Source organism: Tasmannia lanceolata, unplaced genomic scaffold (genome assembly GCF_043159265.1).
Source record: "Tasmannia lanceolata isolate RefF3 unplaced genomic scaffold, GAP_Taslan_0.1 ptg000023l, whole genome shotgun sequence".
Classification (NCBI taxonomy): Eukaryota; Viridiplantae; Streptophyta; class Magnoliopsida; order Canellales; family Winteraceae; genus Tasmannia; species Tasmannia lanceolata.
In genome coordinates this window covers 13,955,001-13,969,527 of record NW_027518700.1, presented here as the reverse complement: position 1 = coordinate 13,969,527, position 14,527 = coordinate 13,955,001, and the positions used below count along the sequence as shown (strand labels likewise).

The 14,527-nt window shown below is 38.5% G+C and overlaps 1 protein-coding gene across 1 annotated transcript; it reads right to left on the bottom strand.

Annotated features, from left to right (window-relative positions):
• Nucleotides 1-10,402: 10,402 nt before the first annotated feature.
• On the bottom strand, nucleotides 10,403-12,932 carry LOC143855838 (uncharacterized). Its single transcript, XM_077365891.1, has 3 exons — nucleotides 12,815-12,932; nucleotides 11,548-11,660; nucleotides 10,403-11,095 (listed from the first exon to the last, which is right to left on the bottom strand). Exons 1-3 carry the CDS (start codon nucleotides 12,930-12,932, stop codon nucleotides 10,403-10,405), a joined length of 924 nt encoding a protein of 307 aa, XP_077222006.1.
• Between the last annotated feature and the right edge of the window lie 1,595 nt (nucleotides 12,933-14,527).

The window sequence follows — 14,527 nt, the reverse complement described above, 5'->3', positions numbered from 1 at the left end:
ATCACTTTCATAGGATGATCCCAACTGTCAGATCAGAGGGTTGGGATTATATTATGGAAATGATTTCCCGGCCTGTGCCCATCAAATGGATGGTTCGCATCATCTTACAGTGTGGTACATACAATACTTTTTGAAAAATAATGGACTATACCGGCTTACACCATATAAAATCCTACAAGAGACATGTTGCTTTTAAGAGAGAGATTTTAGTGAGGTGAGAGATTTTAGGGATTTCTAAGTTATCTAGAACTAAGGGGTTAAATGGATAAAAGAAAAAAAATTAAAAGCGATTGATGTGCTATTGGAAATTAAGAAAATTTTGTGGGGATTCTTGTAGATACGTTTTCATCTAGGGGGATTTCTAGTAGTTTTCACAGCTCCGGATTCCTTGTTTGCTATTGAATGTCTGTCCAAGTAGGCCTCCAGTATTTTTGTAATTTGTGATGGCCTGGATCACGTCTTCAGCTCATTGCCTACTGTTGGTGTTTCGACAGAGATTACCTGTTCTAAAGATCATAACAAGTTTTTAGGCCAACTTCGGGTTGAATCTGTGATATCAATGTTGCTATCCTACTGCCTGCTGGGGCATTATTGGGCCCAAAACACTATGTTTGCACAATTTAGATTGTTCATATGTGGCGCCGCCATAAGGATGTCTGTATTTTGATCCAGAAGAACCCAACCATTCAAATAGTGATCGGGTGGTTAGGATTGTCTGATTTGGGTAACTTCTGGGTATTACTACCATCAAGGGAGGATCCACGAGATGAACAGATTTAATTATATTCATTTCATGTGAACACTTTCTAAACTGCCTCTGCCTCCAGAATTTGTATGGTGCAGGATTTGTAACCATGTTTTGATATATGCACGATTTCATCTTGTCTTTTATTATTTAAAGAGGTGTCAAAAGTTATTAAAGTTCCCAAAAACCTCTCACGAGCCAATAATAACAAGGGATTTGCTAGGGTAAATCGCAAAAGGCATTTTGAGGCTGGTCTATCCATGTCAGACCAGCCACCTCGTGAATGGAGACAACAGCTTTTGTTCCATTCACGAGGTGGTGGGTCTGACATGCAACACACCGGCCGTGAAATGCCTTTTCCGATGTATGCTAGCAATTCCCTAATAATGAAAGAAAAGATTAGCTGGATTTGTGCAATTATTAAAACATGGTTATGTGTTTTGATAAAAGTCGAAACAAGCATAAACCAAACACATACCTGTATTGATAAACAAGGACTTTAATCGAAACACCATGCTGATATCATTTCCCTTTTTTTTTTATAAAATCCATATTTCTTACCCCCAAGAAAAGAAAATGAACTCTTATGGGGACCTTGATCTCAGGAAAAATTCAAAGGGAAAAAAAGTGCTGATATCATTTCAATTTTTTTTAATAAAATCCATACTTCCTACCCGCAAGAAAAGAAAATGAACTATTATGGGCCTTGATCCGAGGAAAAATTCAAGGGAAAAAACAAGTCCTGATATCATTTCCCATTTTTTTTTTTTTTAAATCCACACTTCTTACCTCCAAGAAAGAAAATAAACTATTATGAGCTTTGATCCGAGGAAAAATTCAAGGGAAAAAACAAGTCCGCGTCTAGTAGGGATGATATTTTCTTAAAAAAAGGTAGGAAATTTTCGATTTTGAACAAAAGAAAATACATATAAAATGATTTAGCTGTAAACTGGAGAACTCATTTTCTAGGAAACATTTTTCCTAAGAAACTTTTTTCCGCCATATAGATGGCCCCTAAGACTCCATCTGGAAAGTGACCGCCCACAGATAAATCAAGGAGAACTGAAGGATTTCCCCATGCCACGTCCGACCCCCATAAACGGTGAGGACAGTAGGGCTAGTGACCACTAGGTGAGGACTGTAAAAAAAAAAGGTTTCCCCTAGTCAAAATACAATTTATTTTCGGAAAAATTACCAATGGGTAACACAAAAATGAAGAAATTGTAAGCATGACCCATGCTTTTCTGAAATTTTCGAAGAATAACAACACCAATTTTCGAAGGAAAAATTGTAAACTGATCCTCTCCTTGAAAATAACAATTTTTGAAGTTCTCTAACACAAGCTTTGACACGTGGGCATAAGGCACTTGAGTTCTATGTAGATTTGTGCTCCTTGTTTTTGAAGGATAACAACACCAATTTAAGAAAAGCATGTAAACAAAATTCCATGGAATCGCGCGACGTCCAAAAACATGGATTCCATGATTTTTTTTAATGGTTCCAAACATTCCCTTTTGGACGAGAGACCATAGTTGGTCTTTCTTCCCTCAATCGAAGATTGGATGTGAGACTAGTTTGGTTCTCTTTCAAGGTGTGATTTTCCTCTTCTTTTGTATGTATCGAACCTCGGTATAGCAACCACCCTTTGTGTTTGTGTCCTCATCTACAACAATCCCTAAAGTTCCTTTGCATTGGATTTTAATCCAACACAAAGTCACTGTTACTATTTTTTCACCTCAACAGCCCTATGTAACTCTAAGTTTTCATTTCATTTCATCCACTTTGTTTCACATCTCTCTACGCTTTAAGAGAATCTTCTTGTTAATGCTAAGACTTTGCTTCAAAAATATGTAAACTGTCTTGAAGATAACCGAATCCCTAGCCTTTTGTTTAAGGGAAGCAACCTTAATTTAAATGTCTCCTTTGGACATAACGAAATGAATTGTAAAGGGTCACTCAAATTTCCACTAACAGTTGGTCATGGGATTAAGCTTTTCATGTATGGAACCCAAAGTGAATTAATTTCACTCCATAAGGCATTCGGCTTACCCTAGGCATGAATTGGACGATTCAGATCATCACATGAAGCCTTTTGGTTGTAACAGAACCAAAACTGGACATGATATGTCTCCAATTGAGCTATGGGTAGTGAAATGTCCAGGAAGTTTGTATTCTTCAAATCTGACCTTGGAGTTTATCTTTAGAGCTTAGTGGTTTCGGTGATTTTATTCAAACAATATCCAAGACCTAAACGATTGTTACCGGTTGATATCTTCTAGAATAAAATCGTTATTGAAAATTGATGCTGCATAGGGTGTTCGATAGACTTCCTCAAAGAAGCTTATCCTTCCCTAGACTTGTGTATTAACTGAGCTAGTGGTTGAAACCACATCTCGCAACTCAAGAGCGTGTGCTTTCACACAATTACATCTGCATCAGTCTTGACCTTGCAAAGGAAGTTTAAGGAGATTGCACTTAAGTGGGTTGTCTATATTTTTTTAGTGGGGTATCTTAATCATCTATGAGAAGATCTTGGGTCGAAGAAATTTCATTCATACAAGTACGAGGTCTCTAGAAGGAAGCCCCTCCCTCAAGTTTCATCAAGATGAACTTTGGCGGATCCAGTTTACGAAACCTAGGTCCAAATATGAGTGGGTGGGGAGTCTCATTCTCAGGTCAGAAAGCCTCCTAAAAAAGCGTACTTAGGTCTACTTGGTGTGACAGATGCGACGAATGCTAAGGTGCATGTAGCTTTGACTGAAATTCACTAAATTGAACTCGGGAATTTAGACCAGCTTATTGTGGGAGATTCTAGAAATGAAATTAGTTGGCTAAACTTATAGACTAACTTCCCTTGGAGGTTAGCCAATACTTATACCATTGAGGATATTCTGAAACAGATAGAAGACCAACAAGTAAGGTTTTGACATGTTTAGAGATCCGCTAACATATAGGCAGATAAATTGGCCCACATAGGTGTGATCAGACTCGGACTCTCCCTTAATTTTTTGTTTTCTTTTATTTGATCTGTAGCGAACCACCTCAGATGATCCTAGTAGTTTGAATCAAAACATGCAACCAAGCACCCACCACTAGTATATATAACGTGGCACTCCAAAACCAACCAAAACACCTAGCAAACCCATATATTGTGCAACTAGACAGACCCTATAAGTTTGCTACACAATCATAACAAATGATAGACATGAATCAATAACAACAGATACATGTGCTAAATCAAAAATTATTACCCAAATGAGGCACGAGATTTCTTCCTGACAGGTTTTTCCCATTGTGAAGCTTAAAACGGGATACAAATACCGCCTTGGAGGTTGACTCTGCATCTTGATTTGTGCTGTCGTGTCTCTGATTCACATGTTTTCACATAAAAGAAATGTCCAATGCTAGAAAAATTAAGAACAAAATGAAGCATTTGATTCAATTTGTTTTCAATTGTCTCTCATCTGATTCAATTTGTTACAAGAGCAATGTGAGCCCTAATCATCTGTTTATGAAAGAACACAGGCAATGTTAATGAAAGAACACAGGCAATAATGAGAATTTACCAGTGATTCCCATTTTCATGTTGGATGTACCTATCTGGAGAAATAAATTTAGATATTTTATCACATATGGAATTAAACATGCATTCATACAGTAAAAGACCAAGTCCTTTTTGTTGAGCATATGAGATGGTAGTTCGAGACTTTATCAGAATACACGGCATCATCTGTACAGCTCCCATCTCCTTCGTTCTGATAAGCAATCTACAAAGATGTAAACAACAAGGCCTGAAAATCCAAATGGTTAAAAATCACTGTTAGATTATTGAGATTTCAAGTAACTCCTTAAAATATGGGTCAAGAAACACAAGCTGCTTAATTAAGATAGTAGATTAAAAAAATAAACATAGTAGAGTTGATTAGAAATAAAGGACGATTTGGCAGACAACACAAAAATAGACAAATAGTAATACCATGTTTGGCAAACATGAGGGCTTAAGGAGATGCTGTGAAGTGACAGGAAAATAAGGAAAAATAAAACTCAATTTTGAATAGAATTTTTCTTTTCCCTTTCTTAGCCACTTCTCACCCTCTCCTCGCTCATGCCCTCTCAATTCTCTCCGTCTCCCACCCTCCTTATTCCCTCCCACCAGTTGATAAACCAACATTCCAGGGACAAAACTTTCATGGCTGCCAAACATGGCCTAAACATCCAACTTCACGGCCAAAGGATTCTAAAATAAATATGAAATCCCAATCAATCCTAGGCATCTGAAGTTGGTCCTCACCTCTTAAGTCTGATAATGGGTGGCTGGAAATGAGCAACCTATGAAGCTGAAGAAATGGTGGATCAGCAATAATCTTGATGTGAACCGGCCATCATCTTAGTCGTTAGATTTTTTATGGGACTATTGAAGACATGCTATTTCTATTTTAGGTTGTATTTTTATCCTAACCCAATCAAAGGTGGAGGGGAAAATGGACGGACACTGTTTCTGACCATTTTTTCCCTCCACAAATGGCAGGGTTAGGATGATCCTAAAGGGCACATTTTTGGTACACACCCTATCCATGGAAGGGCCTCCCAAATGAATGCTTTGGATCACCTCAAAAATGTGGGGTCACATGAGTTTTTGAAGCAGCTGCTCAAATAAGCTATCTGAGTAGGAACACTTTTCTCATATATATATATATATATATATATATATATATATATGAGGAAACGGATTGTACGCTTGAGCGTACCAAGCTTATGGTACGCTCGAGTGCCCCAATCACATGGGTCCCACATTTTTTGTGGTGATCCAAAGCATTCATTTGCAAGGCCCTATCATAGATAGGGTGTGTACCAAAAATCAGCTCCATTGAATCATCCTAACCCCTCCAAAAGTGGAGGGCAAAAATGGGCAGATTTGTGGTCTATCCATTTTGCCCTCCACAAATGGATGGGTTAGGATGATCCTATGGAGCTGATTTTTGGTACACACCCTATCTATGATAGGGCCTTTCAAATGAATGCTTTGGATCATCCTAAGAAAGTGGGCCCACATGTGATTGGGCACTCGAGCGTACCATAAGCTTGGTATGCTCGAGCGTAAATGCACCCATTCAACTCACATATTTCCATTCCTACCCCCTCCTTTATGCTTTTTAACAAAGGCACCCATTAAAGCCATATAATTTCAATCTTACCCCCCTCCTTTATGGTTTTTTAATAAAAAGTCCATAGGGTGATCTTAACCATCTGATTTAAGAGGAATTATGGAAACCTCTATAGATTGGAGTGCTAGGATCAGCCTATGGAAATGATTTTACGGGCACAACCTATTTATGTTGTGTTCCATCACATGGACGGTTTGGATCAACCTATGATGTGGTCCGTACAGTTCTTTGTCGGCCCGTGCATCGCACGAGTTTTTTGCTAGTATATATACTAGCAAAAAAACTCCATAATTCCTCTTAAATCGGATGGTTAAGATCACCCTATTGATTTTTTATTAAAAACCCATAAAGGAGGGGGGTAAGATTGAAATTATGTGGCTTTAATGGGTGCCTTTGTTAAAAAGCATAAAGGAGGGGGTAGGATTGAAAATATGTGAGTTGAATGAGTGCATTTGTTAAAAAAAGTGATGTGTACTTCTCATAGAATTTTGAAAAAATTCAAAAAATTCTCTTCTTTTCTCTTCTGCTATATATATATATGAGGAAAGGGTTCCTGCTAACGTTAGCATAAAACAAGGGTGGGCCACATTGTTGGGCTGATCCTAAGCATTCATTTGAAAGGCTCCATCATGGATGGGGTGTGTACCAAAAATCAGCTTCATTGGATCATCATAGGATGTCCTTTTGTGGGGGTGAAAATGGACAGATATTGTTTGTCCACTAATCTGCCCATTTTTTCACCCCACAAATGGACACCCTAAGATGATCTAATGGAGCCGATTTTTTGTGAACACCCTATTCATGAAAGGGCCTTCCAAATGAATGCTTTGGACCCCCCAACAATGTGGGCCCACCTTGTTTTACGCTAACGTTAGTAGGTAAGCTTACCTGACGTTAGCAGGAACCCTTTCCTCCTATATATATATATATATATATATATATATATATATATATGAGAAAACGGTTCTTACACATATGTGTAGAGAGTTATCTACACACTAGCTTAAAATACAGTGGGGGCCCACATTGTTTGGGTGCTCAAAGCCATCCATTTTAAAGGCCCTCACGTAGATAGGATGTCTACAAAAAATCAGATCCATAGGATCATCCCAACCCTACGATTTGTGGAGGTAAAATGGATGTCTTTAAACCTTCACAAATTAGTCCATTTTTTGCCTCCACAGTTCGAATGGTTAGGATGATCTTATGGATCTGATTTTTTTGTGGACACTCTTTCTACACACATGTGTAGATAAGTTATCTACACACTAGCTTAAAATACAATGGAGGGCATATTGTTTGGGTGATCCAAACCATTCATTTGATTGTCCCTCACATAGATAGAGTGTCCATAAAAAATCAGCTCCATAGGATCATCCCAACCCTAGGATTTGTGGAGGTAAAATGGACGTGTATATAAACCTTCACAAATCTGTCCATTTTTTGCCTCCACGGTTCGAAGGGTTAGGATGATCCTATGGAGCTGATTTTTTGTGGACACCCTATCTATGAGAGGGCCAATCAAATGAATGATTTCGATCACCCAAACAATGTGGGCCTCCACTGTATTTTAAGCTAGTGTGTAGATAACTTATCTACACATGTGACGTGTGTAGAAACCGCTCTCTCTCTCTCTCTCTCTCTCTCTATATATATATATATATATATATATATATATATATATATATATATATATATATATATATATATATATATATATATATTCATTTGCAAGGCCCCATCATAGATAGGGTGTGTTTCAAAAATCAGGTCCATTGGATTATCCTAACCCCTCCAAAAGTGAGGGAAAAAAGGGCAGATTTGTCGACAAACAGTGTCTGTCCATTTTTCCCTCCACTTTTGGATGGGTTACGATGATCGTATGGACCTGATTTTTGGTACACACCCTATCTATATAAAGGCCTTCCAAATGAATGCATTTAATCACCCCAAAAAATGTGGGACCTATGTGTTTCTGGCACTCTAGCTCATATAAGCTATATGAGCTCAAGCTCACGAACAGTTTTCCCTAACAGTTTTCCCTATATATATATATATATATATATATATATATATATATATATATAGAGAGAGAGAGAGAGAGAGAGGAAAGGGTTACTGCTAACGTCAGCAGCTAGCTTAGCTGCTAACGTTAGCGTAAAACAAGGGTGGGCCACATTGTTGGGCTGATCCTAAGCATTCATTTGAAAGGCGCCATCATGGATGGGGTGTGTACCAAAAATCAGCTTCATTGGATCATCATAGGATGTCCATTTGTGGGGGTGAAAATGGACAGATATTGTTTGTCCACTAATCTGCCCATTTTTTCACCCCACAAATGGACACCCTAAGATGATCCAATGGAGCTGATTTTTTGTGGACACCCTATCCATGAAAAGACCTTTCAAATGAATGCTTTGGATCCCCCCAACAATGTGGGCCCCCCTTGTTTTACACTAACGTTAGCAGGTAAGCTTACCTGCTAACATTACCAGGAACCCTTTATATATATATATATATATATATATATATATATATATAGATATATATATATATATATATATATATATATATATAGAGGAAAGTGTTGGCGAGCTTAAGCTCACCAAACTTATGGTGAGCTTAAGCGCCCAATCACATTGGGGCCTACTTTGTTAGGATGATCCAAAGCATTCATTTGAAAGGCCCTTACATAGATGGGGTGTGTACCAAAAATCAGCTCCATAGGATCATCCTAACCCATCCATTTGTGGAGGTCAAAATGGACAGACATTATTTGCCCACAAATCTGCCCATTTTTGTCCTCCACAAATGGAGGGGTTAGGATGATCCTATGGAGCTGATTTTTGGTACACACCCTACCTATGATAGGGCCTTGCAAATGAATGGTTTGGATCACCACAGAAAATGTGGGACCATGTGATTGGGGCGCTTAAGCTCACCAACACTTTTCTCATATATATATATATATATATGTGTGTGTGTGTGTGTGTGTGTGTTGCGTAAGGGGGAGATTGCTTAACGCATTCTCTCTCTCAGACGCCTCTTTTTCCTCCATCGTTTCTCTATCTCTCATACTTCTTTTCCCTTCCTTCTATTTCTCACCCACCATCATGTAGATCTCTAACATGGTATCAGAGCGGATGGTGTGACAGATCCACATCAACAACAAAGATTCTATATTCTTCTTGCCTCTTTTTTTCAAATTTTATTGGGTTTTTTATTTCAGCCCTAACCGTTTAGGGTTTCCAACCCAAACTTTAACCAAAACTCCCCATACCCCATACTCTTTATTTTCGCCCAATCATTTTCCTAAATTTTTTTTGTCTTATTCACAAAACCCTAGTTTTTGTCCTATTAAAAAATCAGCACCTTCGGTCCCTTTTCTCCTTGCCCTAAACCCTTTTTTCTTGTCTTTCTTCCTCGTTTGTGATTCCGATCCTTAGGTCCATTTTACACATGATCTAAATGATATCTTATCTTTTTATTACGAAACTTGTGGTTCGTGCTATCCGTGGTTCGTTCTGTCATCCATGATCTAAAATCAGCACCTTAGTTGTTGTCGTTGGTGGTTTGATGAGGTAGGATGGTTCATCTATTACATGAATTGTAGGTGGTTGTATTGGCGCAATTGTGGTGATTTACTTATGGATGCTTGGCTACGTGTGTTATAGCCTCCTTTTGGTTGTTTCGCCTTGTGGGTGCTGTGGTGGTTATGGTTGGTGATCGTCTTCTTTTGTTTGTTGGCTGAGGTGTTGTTGCCTCATGGTGTTTGTTGTTAGTGCTCCTATGGCATTGCAATCGGTTGTTGGGTGCCTTGTGGAGTTTTTTACTTATTTATTTTCGGTAGTGATTGGGGTATACTTGTTGGTTGTTCTAATTGTCGGTTGTTGTTATGGTTCTGTGGAGCCCTCCGCTCAGCAACTTTCTACTCTCAAGGTTGATGAGGACCGTTCTTCGTCGTATACTGCTTAGTCTAGCTATTCCTGTATTGAGCCTCCCCTTCAGATGACTTCAATAAAATTGAATGGGACAAATTACCCCCGTAGAAGATGGAGGTCTACACTTATCTACTTGGCCGTAGAAAAATCAGTTTTCTTGAGCGCTCTCCTCCGATTAGCACCGATTCGACATATGATCAGTGGCGTGAGGATGATGCTGTAGTTCGCTCCTTTCTATAGGGCTGTATGGTACCCCATATCGCTATGTCCATGACGTATCTGCAGTCCTCAAAGGAAATCTGGGAGAGTGTGGCTACGATGTATTTAGCAGTGGATAATCTGAATCGTATCTGTGATCGTTTTTCAGATTGGTTGGTCTTGAGCGAGGAGACAAACCTGTAGGATCCCACTACAGTGACTACCTTGCACTCTGTCAGGAGCTTGACTTATTGTTTCCCTTTAAGGTTGATCCTGAGGTTCTCAAAAAGCGTCAGGAAGAGTTGTGGGTGGTTCGGTTTCTTGATTTTGGGCCCTGACTATCTCCAGATCCGTTAGCAACATGTTAGTTCTAGGTCGCTTCCCTCCCTCGCAGAGGCCTTATGAAATCGGTTATGGGAACGAAGCATTTTGGTTTTCAGTGGGGAGGTCAGCTCGTGAGAATGGATGTCTTCAAAAGTCTTCACTACCCACTTCTCATCTCTAAGTTTGATGACCATCTTACCTTTACAATCTAGTCTCACAGCACGACGCTCCCTCATTTCCTTGACATTATCTACCTTGCCCATATCCCTTTTCACCTCCTCTCTGTCACATACAAACTTCCTCGATATGACCAGCTTTGTCTTTGACTTCATTGAAGTCATTGTACTGGATTTCCGTACCCCAAAGCCAGTGGCCAGCCCATAAGCATTGTAAAAATCATAGGCAGATTCCCATCTATCAAATACTTGTCCCACAAAAGGCATACTCACAACACCCTTCTCACCATCAACCTTTTTGGGTGTACTGAATGTACCACTGCCGACCTCATCTCTGTCATTCACATCCGTCCCTGCCCATTCAAGATTATCTTCATCCAAATTAACACCATCATCAACCATAAGCAAACCATAAGCATCAACTTCTTCAATACCCACGCTGCATGCTTGTGACAAAGCGTCATCAACCAAACCCCAGGGTCTACCATCAACTCGCTCAATAGGCACTCCACATAGTTGCGAAGAAGTTGGATACATTCTAGGTACCTAAAAACATGGAAGTTTGAGGATTACTTAGGGAACACACTTGCATGTAAATCATTAACTGTAATCAGCAGTGGTCCATATAATGATGATAAAAATTTACAAATATGATATAAGTTCACATACTTTTTAACTGTGTTCAGAAAAAAAATGTGACGAATCTCATTTTCCAACAATCAGCACCAATGGATTTATACATCAGACTCAAACAATCAAAATAAAGCACACCAATAAAGTCCAAATAATTTTACATGCAAAAAAAAAAAAAAAAAACCCTAGAATAGCATTATACGAGCAGCTGAAATCAAAACCCCTTCACAAAATATCTCATCTTATTTTTCTCCTCTTTCTGTCTGTCCGTCGAAGAGGAGAAAAATAAAAAAAACCCCTTGAATCAAAAACCCCTTTCTCGGAAAAATAAAAAAAACGAAAAAAATATAATTGACAACACATACCTGTGCGTCGGAGAAGGAGGTGGCGCCCGTCGGGAAGGAGGTGACGGAGCTTGAGAGAGATCTGAGACGTCTGCCGTATTTGGTTCGAAAACCCCTCGAATCAAAACCCCTTTCTAGTAGAAACAAAAAAAAACAAAAAAAAAATATTGATAACACATACCTGTGCGTCGTAGAAGGAGGTGGCGCCCGTCGGGAAGGAGGTGGCGCCCGGAGAAGGAAGAACAACGACGGAGCTTGAGAGAGATCTGAGACGTCTTAGAGGTTTTTTCTCACGTTTTCTCGCTGGAGAAACGAGAGAAGAAAACAGAGGCTCGAATATTTTGGTTTGTTTTTTTTTTTCTCACCTCTGTTTCATTTTTTGTGGGCCCATTCCAGCGTCCAATGGAAACGCTCAGAACTACTCAAGCGTTCCAAACCAAATAACGCTCAAGCGTCTAATCCTTTTGCTCATTAATAATTATTATTACTTGAAGTTCTTTCATGGTGCTCTCTAAAAGAGAAAGAGCTCCAAAGAACTTGAATGAGATGAGAGAAACTATCTCTTATTTATAGATGAAGGAGTGAGGGGTTTGAAACCGAAATCTCCATTTGGGATTCTCCAAATTTCAAATACTTCCCACCAAAGCATTTGCAAATATTCCAAACGAAAAAGATGGAGGGAACTTTGCACAACTTTCAAGACTTTAATTTTTCCTTCAAATTAATGGAGAGAACTTGCACAAGTCTCAAAAACTTTGTTTTTTCCCTTCAAAATATATTATTGTAATATAATATAATTAATAACACCAATTACATTATTAGTAATATAATAATTTATAATATATAACACAAAGTTCCTCGTCAGATAGTGTTGGTGCTTCATGACTAAACATGCCTGATAAATTAAAATAACTTGGCAAAGTTCCTCTTTAGATGGTATCCGTACTTCATGACTAAACACGCCATATTGGATATGGGAATTATTGAAACATCCCAAAAAGTTGGAAGTGGGCAACTTTTACGATGAACTTATCTTCGTACACACGATTGTGAATATGATCTATTTCTGCTTGAAAAAACTGTTCAGTTGTGCACAAGTTGTACTTTTTGGTAGGTCCCTTTGAGCCGAATAACAAAGACTTAGACCATTTAGCTAGAGGCTCAATCCCCAACATTTTAATTGGTTGAAAAAATGAATATTTCCACAAAATAAGTTTTGTTTACATCGAAACTGAATTATATATTTTATAAAATTCCTAAGTCGCACATGCATTTTTTACTAGTAAACCAGATAAAAGACCGAGAAGTGAATCCAATGTAGATGCTAATATTGGCATTGAACCATCATTTACTAGTAAACCAGATAAAAGAACCATGTTTACAATGTCTGATATTCTGATCGCCATTGTCTCACTTGTAGTAGTTCCTTGACATTGTTACTGATGGAAACAATGCCACGATCATGTCACTTTAAAACCTTCAATAACAAATAAATCGGGATTCGGGAGAATGCTCCAGCCCTTCTTCTAGAACATCATTCTATAGACTAGGTAAAGCATAGAGCACATACAAATCTTTAAGATTCCAGAAAGAAAACCACACTCCGCCAAAGCATCCATTTAAGTTAAGAGAATACTCAGCCACAAAATCTTTTGTACCTAGACACAAGAAGCAAAGCAATTACAGTAGGAATAATGGACTCTTTTCAGGCAACATACATATTTTACTTATCACTTTGACAGGCTGAATCAGTTAAGAGAATGCAGAAAGAATCACAATAAATGAACATCAATTAACATAGATATAATTGACAATCGTCTGGACCACGTTAGATCGCTCCTCTTCTATATATCGATGTTCTTTATCATCTTTGAAATGTTACTCACGCCGAATACTTTGTACGCCTGCTTGAACTCTTCGCTCTTATCTGCTGGGAAGTATGGAGCCAATAGGCAATTCAACTCACACTTCTTCCTCTGATGTTTGCATGAGGAACATCATGGCCTATTAGTCAACATCTTAACACAAAGAATTAAACCCACCAAAACCGGTTTTGTTCTCAGTCTATCTAACAATTGTTTATCAAAGAAATCTTTGGAAACACTGAAAAACAAACAGAAAATAAAGAGAGTAGTCTTGTGCACTGGGACGAAAAGGAGGAGAAAGATAAATAAGGGTTTACGAGAAAAGTTTGATATGAGTACGGGCTTTATAGGTACTTCATAATAAACAAAATTCTAAAGAGGATAGGACATTCGAGAAAAGTCTCATCTTTCCTTACGTAAACCAATTTGGTGCCCTTGCTGTGTGATTGATTTATGCACGTCACTTTGCCAAAGATGCCTTTGTTGAGTATCGTTTTATGACAAAATAGCCATATCTCTTTAACAAAATGACAATCATATCCCTATTTTTATACACGAGCTTGTCTTACTGTGTGTTTGGCAACATTGAATATTTTTTCCATGGAGAGATAATTTTCCAAGGTTTGGAAAACTGTAATATTTCCAGATGTAAGAGTTGACGGGACTTCACGGTCGGCCACCATATAATTTCTCAAACAAAACAGCCGTTCAACAGGGTAAGCTTTTCGATCCTCCACACCTTTCTCAAGTCCAAAGGAATTTGGCAAAAAGAAAGATTCATCATTTTTCAATGCTTTTCCAGGGTGGATCTGATAGGGCAGAAAAGACGAGTTCGTCTTTGAGCTCAGGTACGAGCACACACTTGAAAGGAATTTCGGGAAGTGGAATAGATAGCACCTGAAAGAAATCATCATAGGGTTAATATAAAGGAAGTACCACCAGCCTTAAAGAAGAGAACACGTATGAAGAAGATCTAATATGCTTTTGGATTGCTTCCACATCCGACTTCTTCAATTCTCAACATGGAATAGGGTTCAAATAGAAACCATTCTCTATCTCTAGTGATAGTGCTACACTTTATTTTCCCTATTTTTTTAGCCACTTCTCACCCTCTCCTCACTCATACCCTCTCAAGT

Coding starts and splice junctions, on each gene's coding strand:
- LOC143855838 (XM_077365891.1), bottom strand. CDS start 12,932: ATGGCGATCAGAATATCAGACATTGTAAACATGGTTCTTTTATCTGGT. Junction 11,661..12,814: donor ACTTCTCGGTCTTTTATCTG/GTTTACTAGTAA, acceptor TGTTTCTACTAG/AAAGGGGTTTTGATTCGAGG. Junction 11,096..11,547: donor CCTCCTTCTCCGACGCACAG/GTATGTGTTGTC, acceptor CCATGTTTTTAG/GTACCTAGAATGTATCCAAC.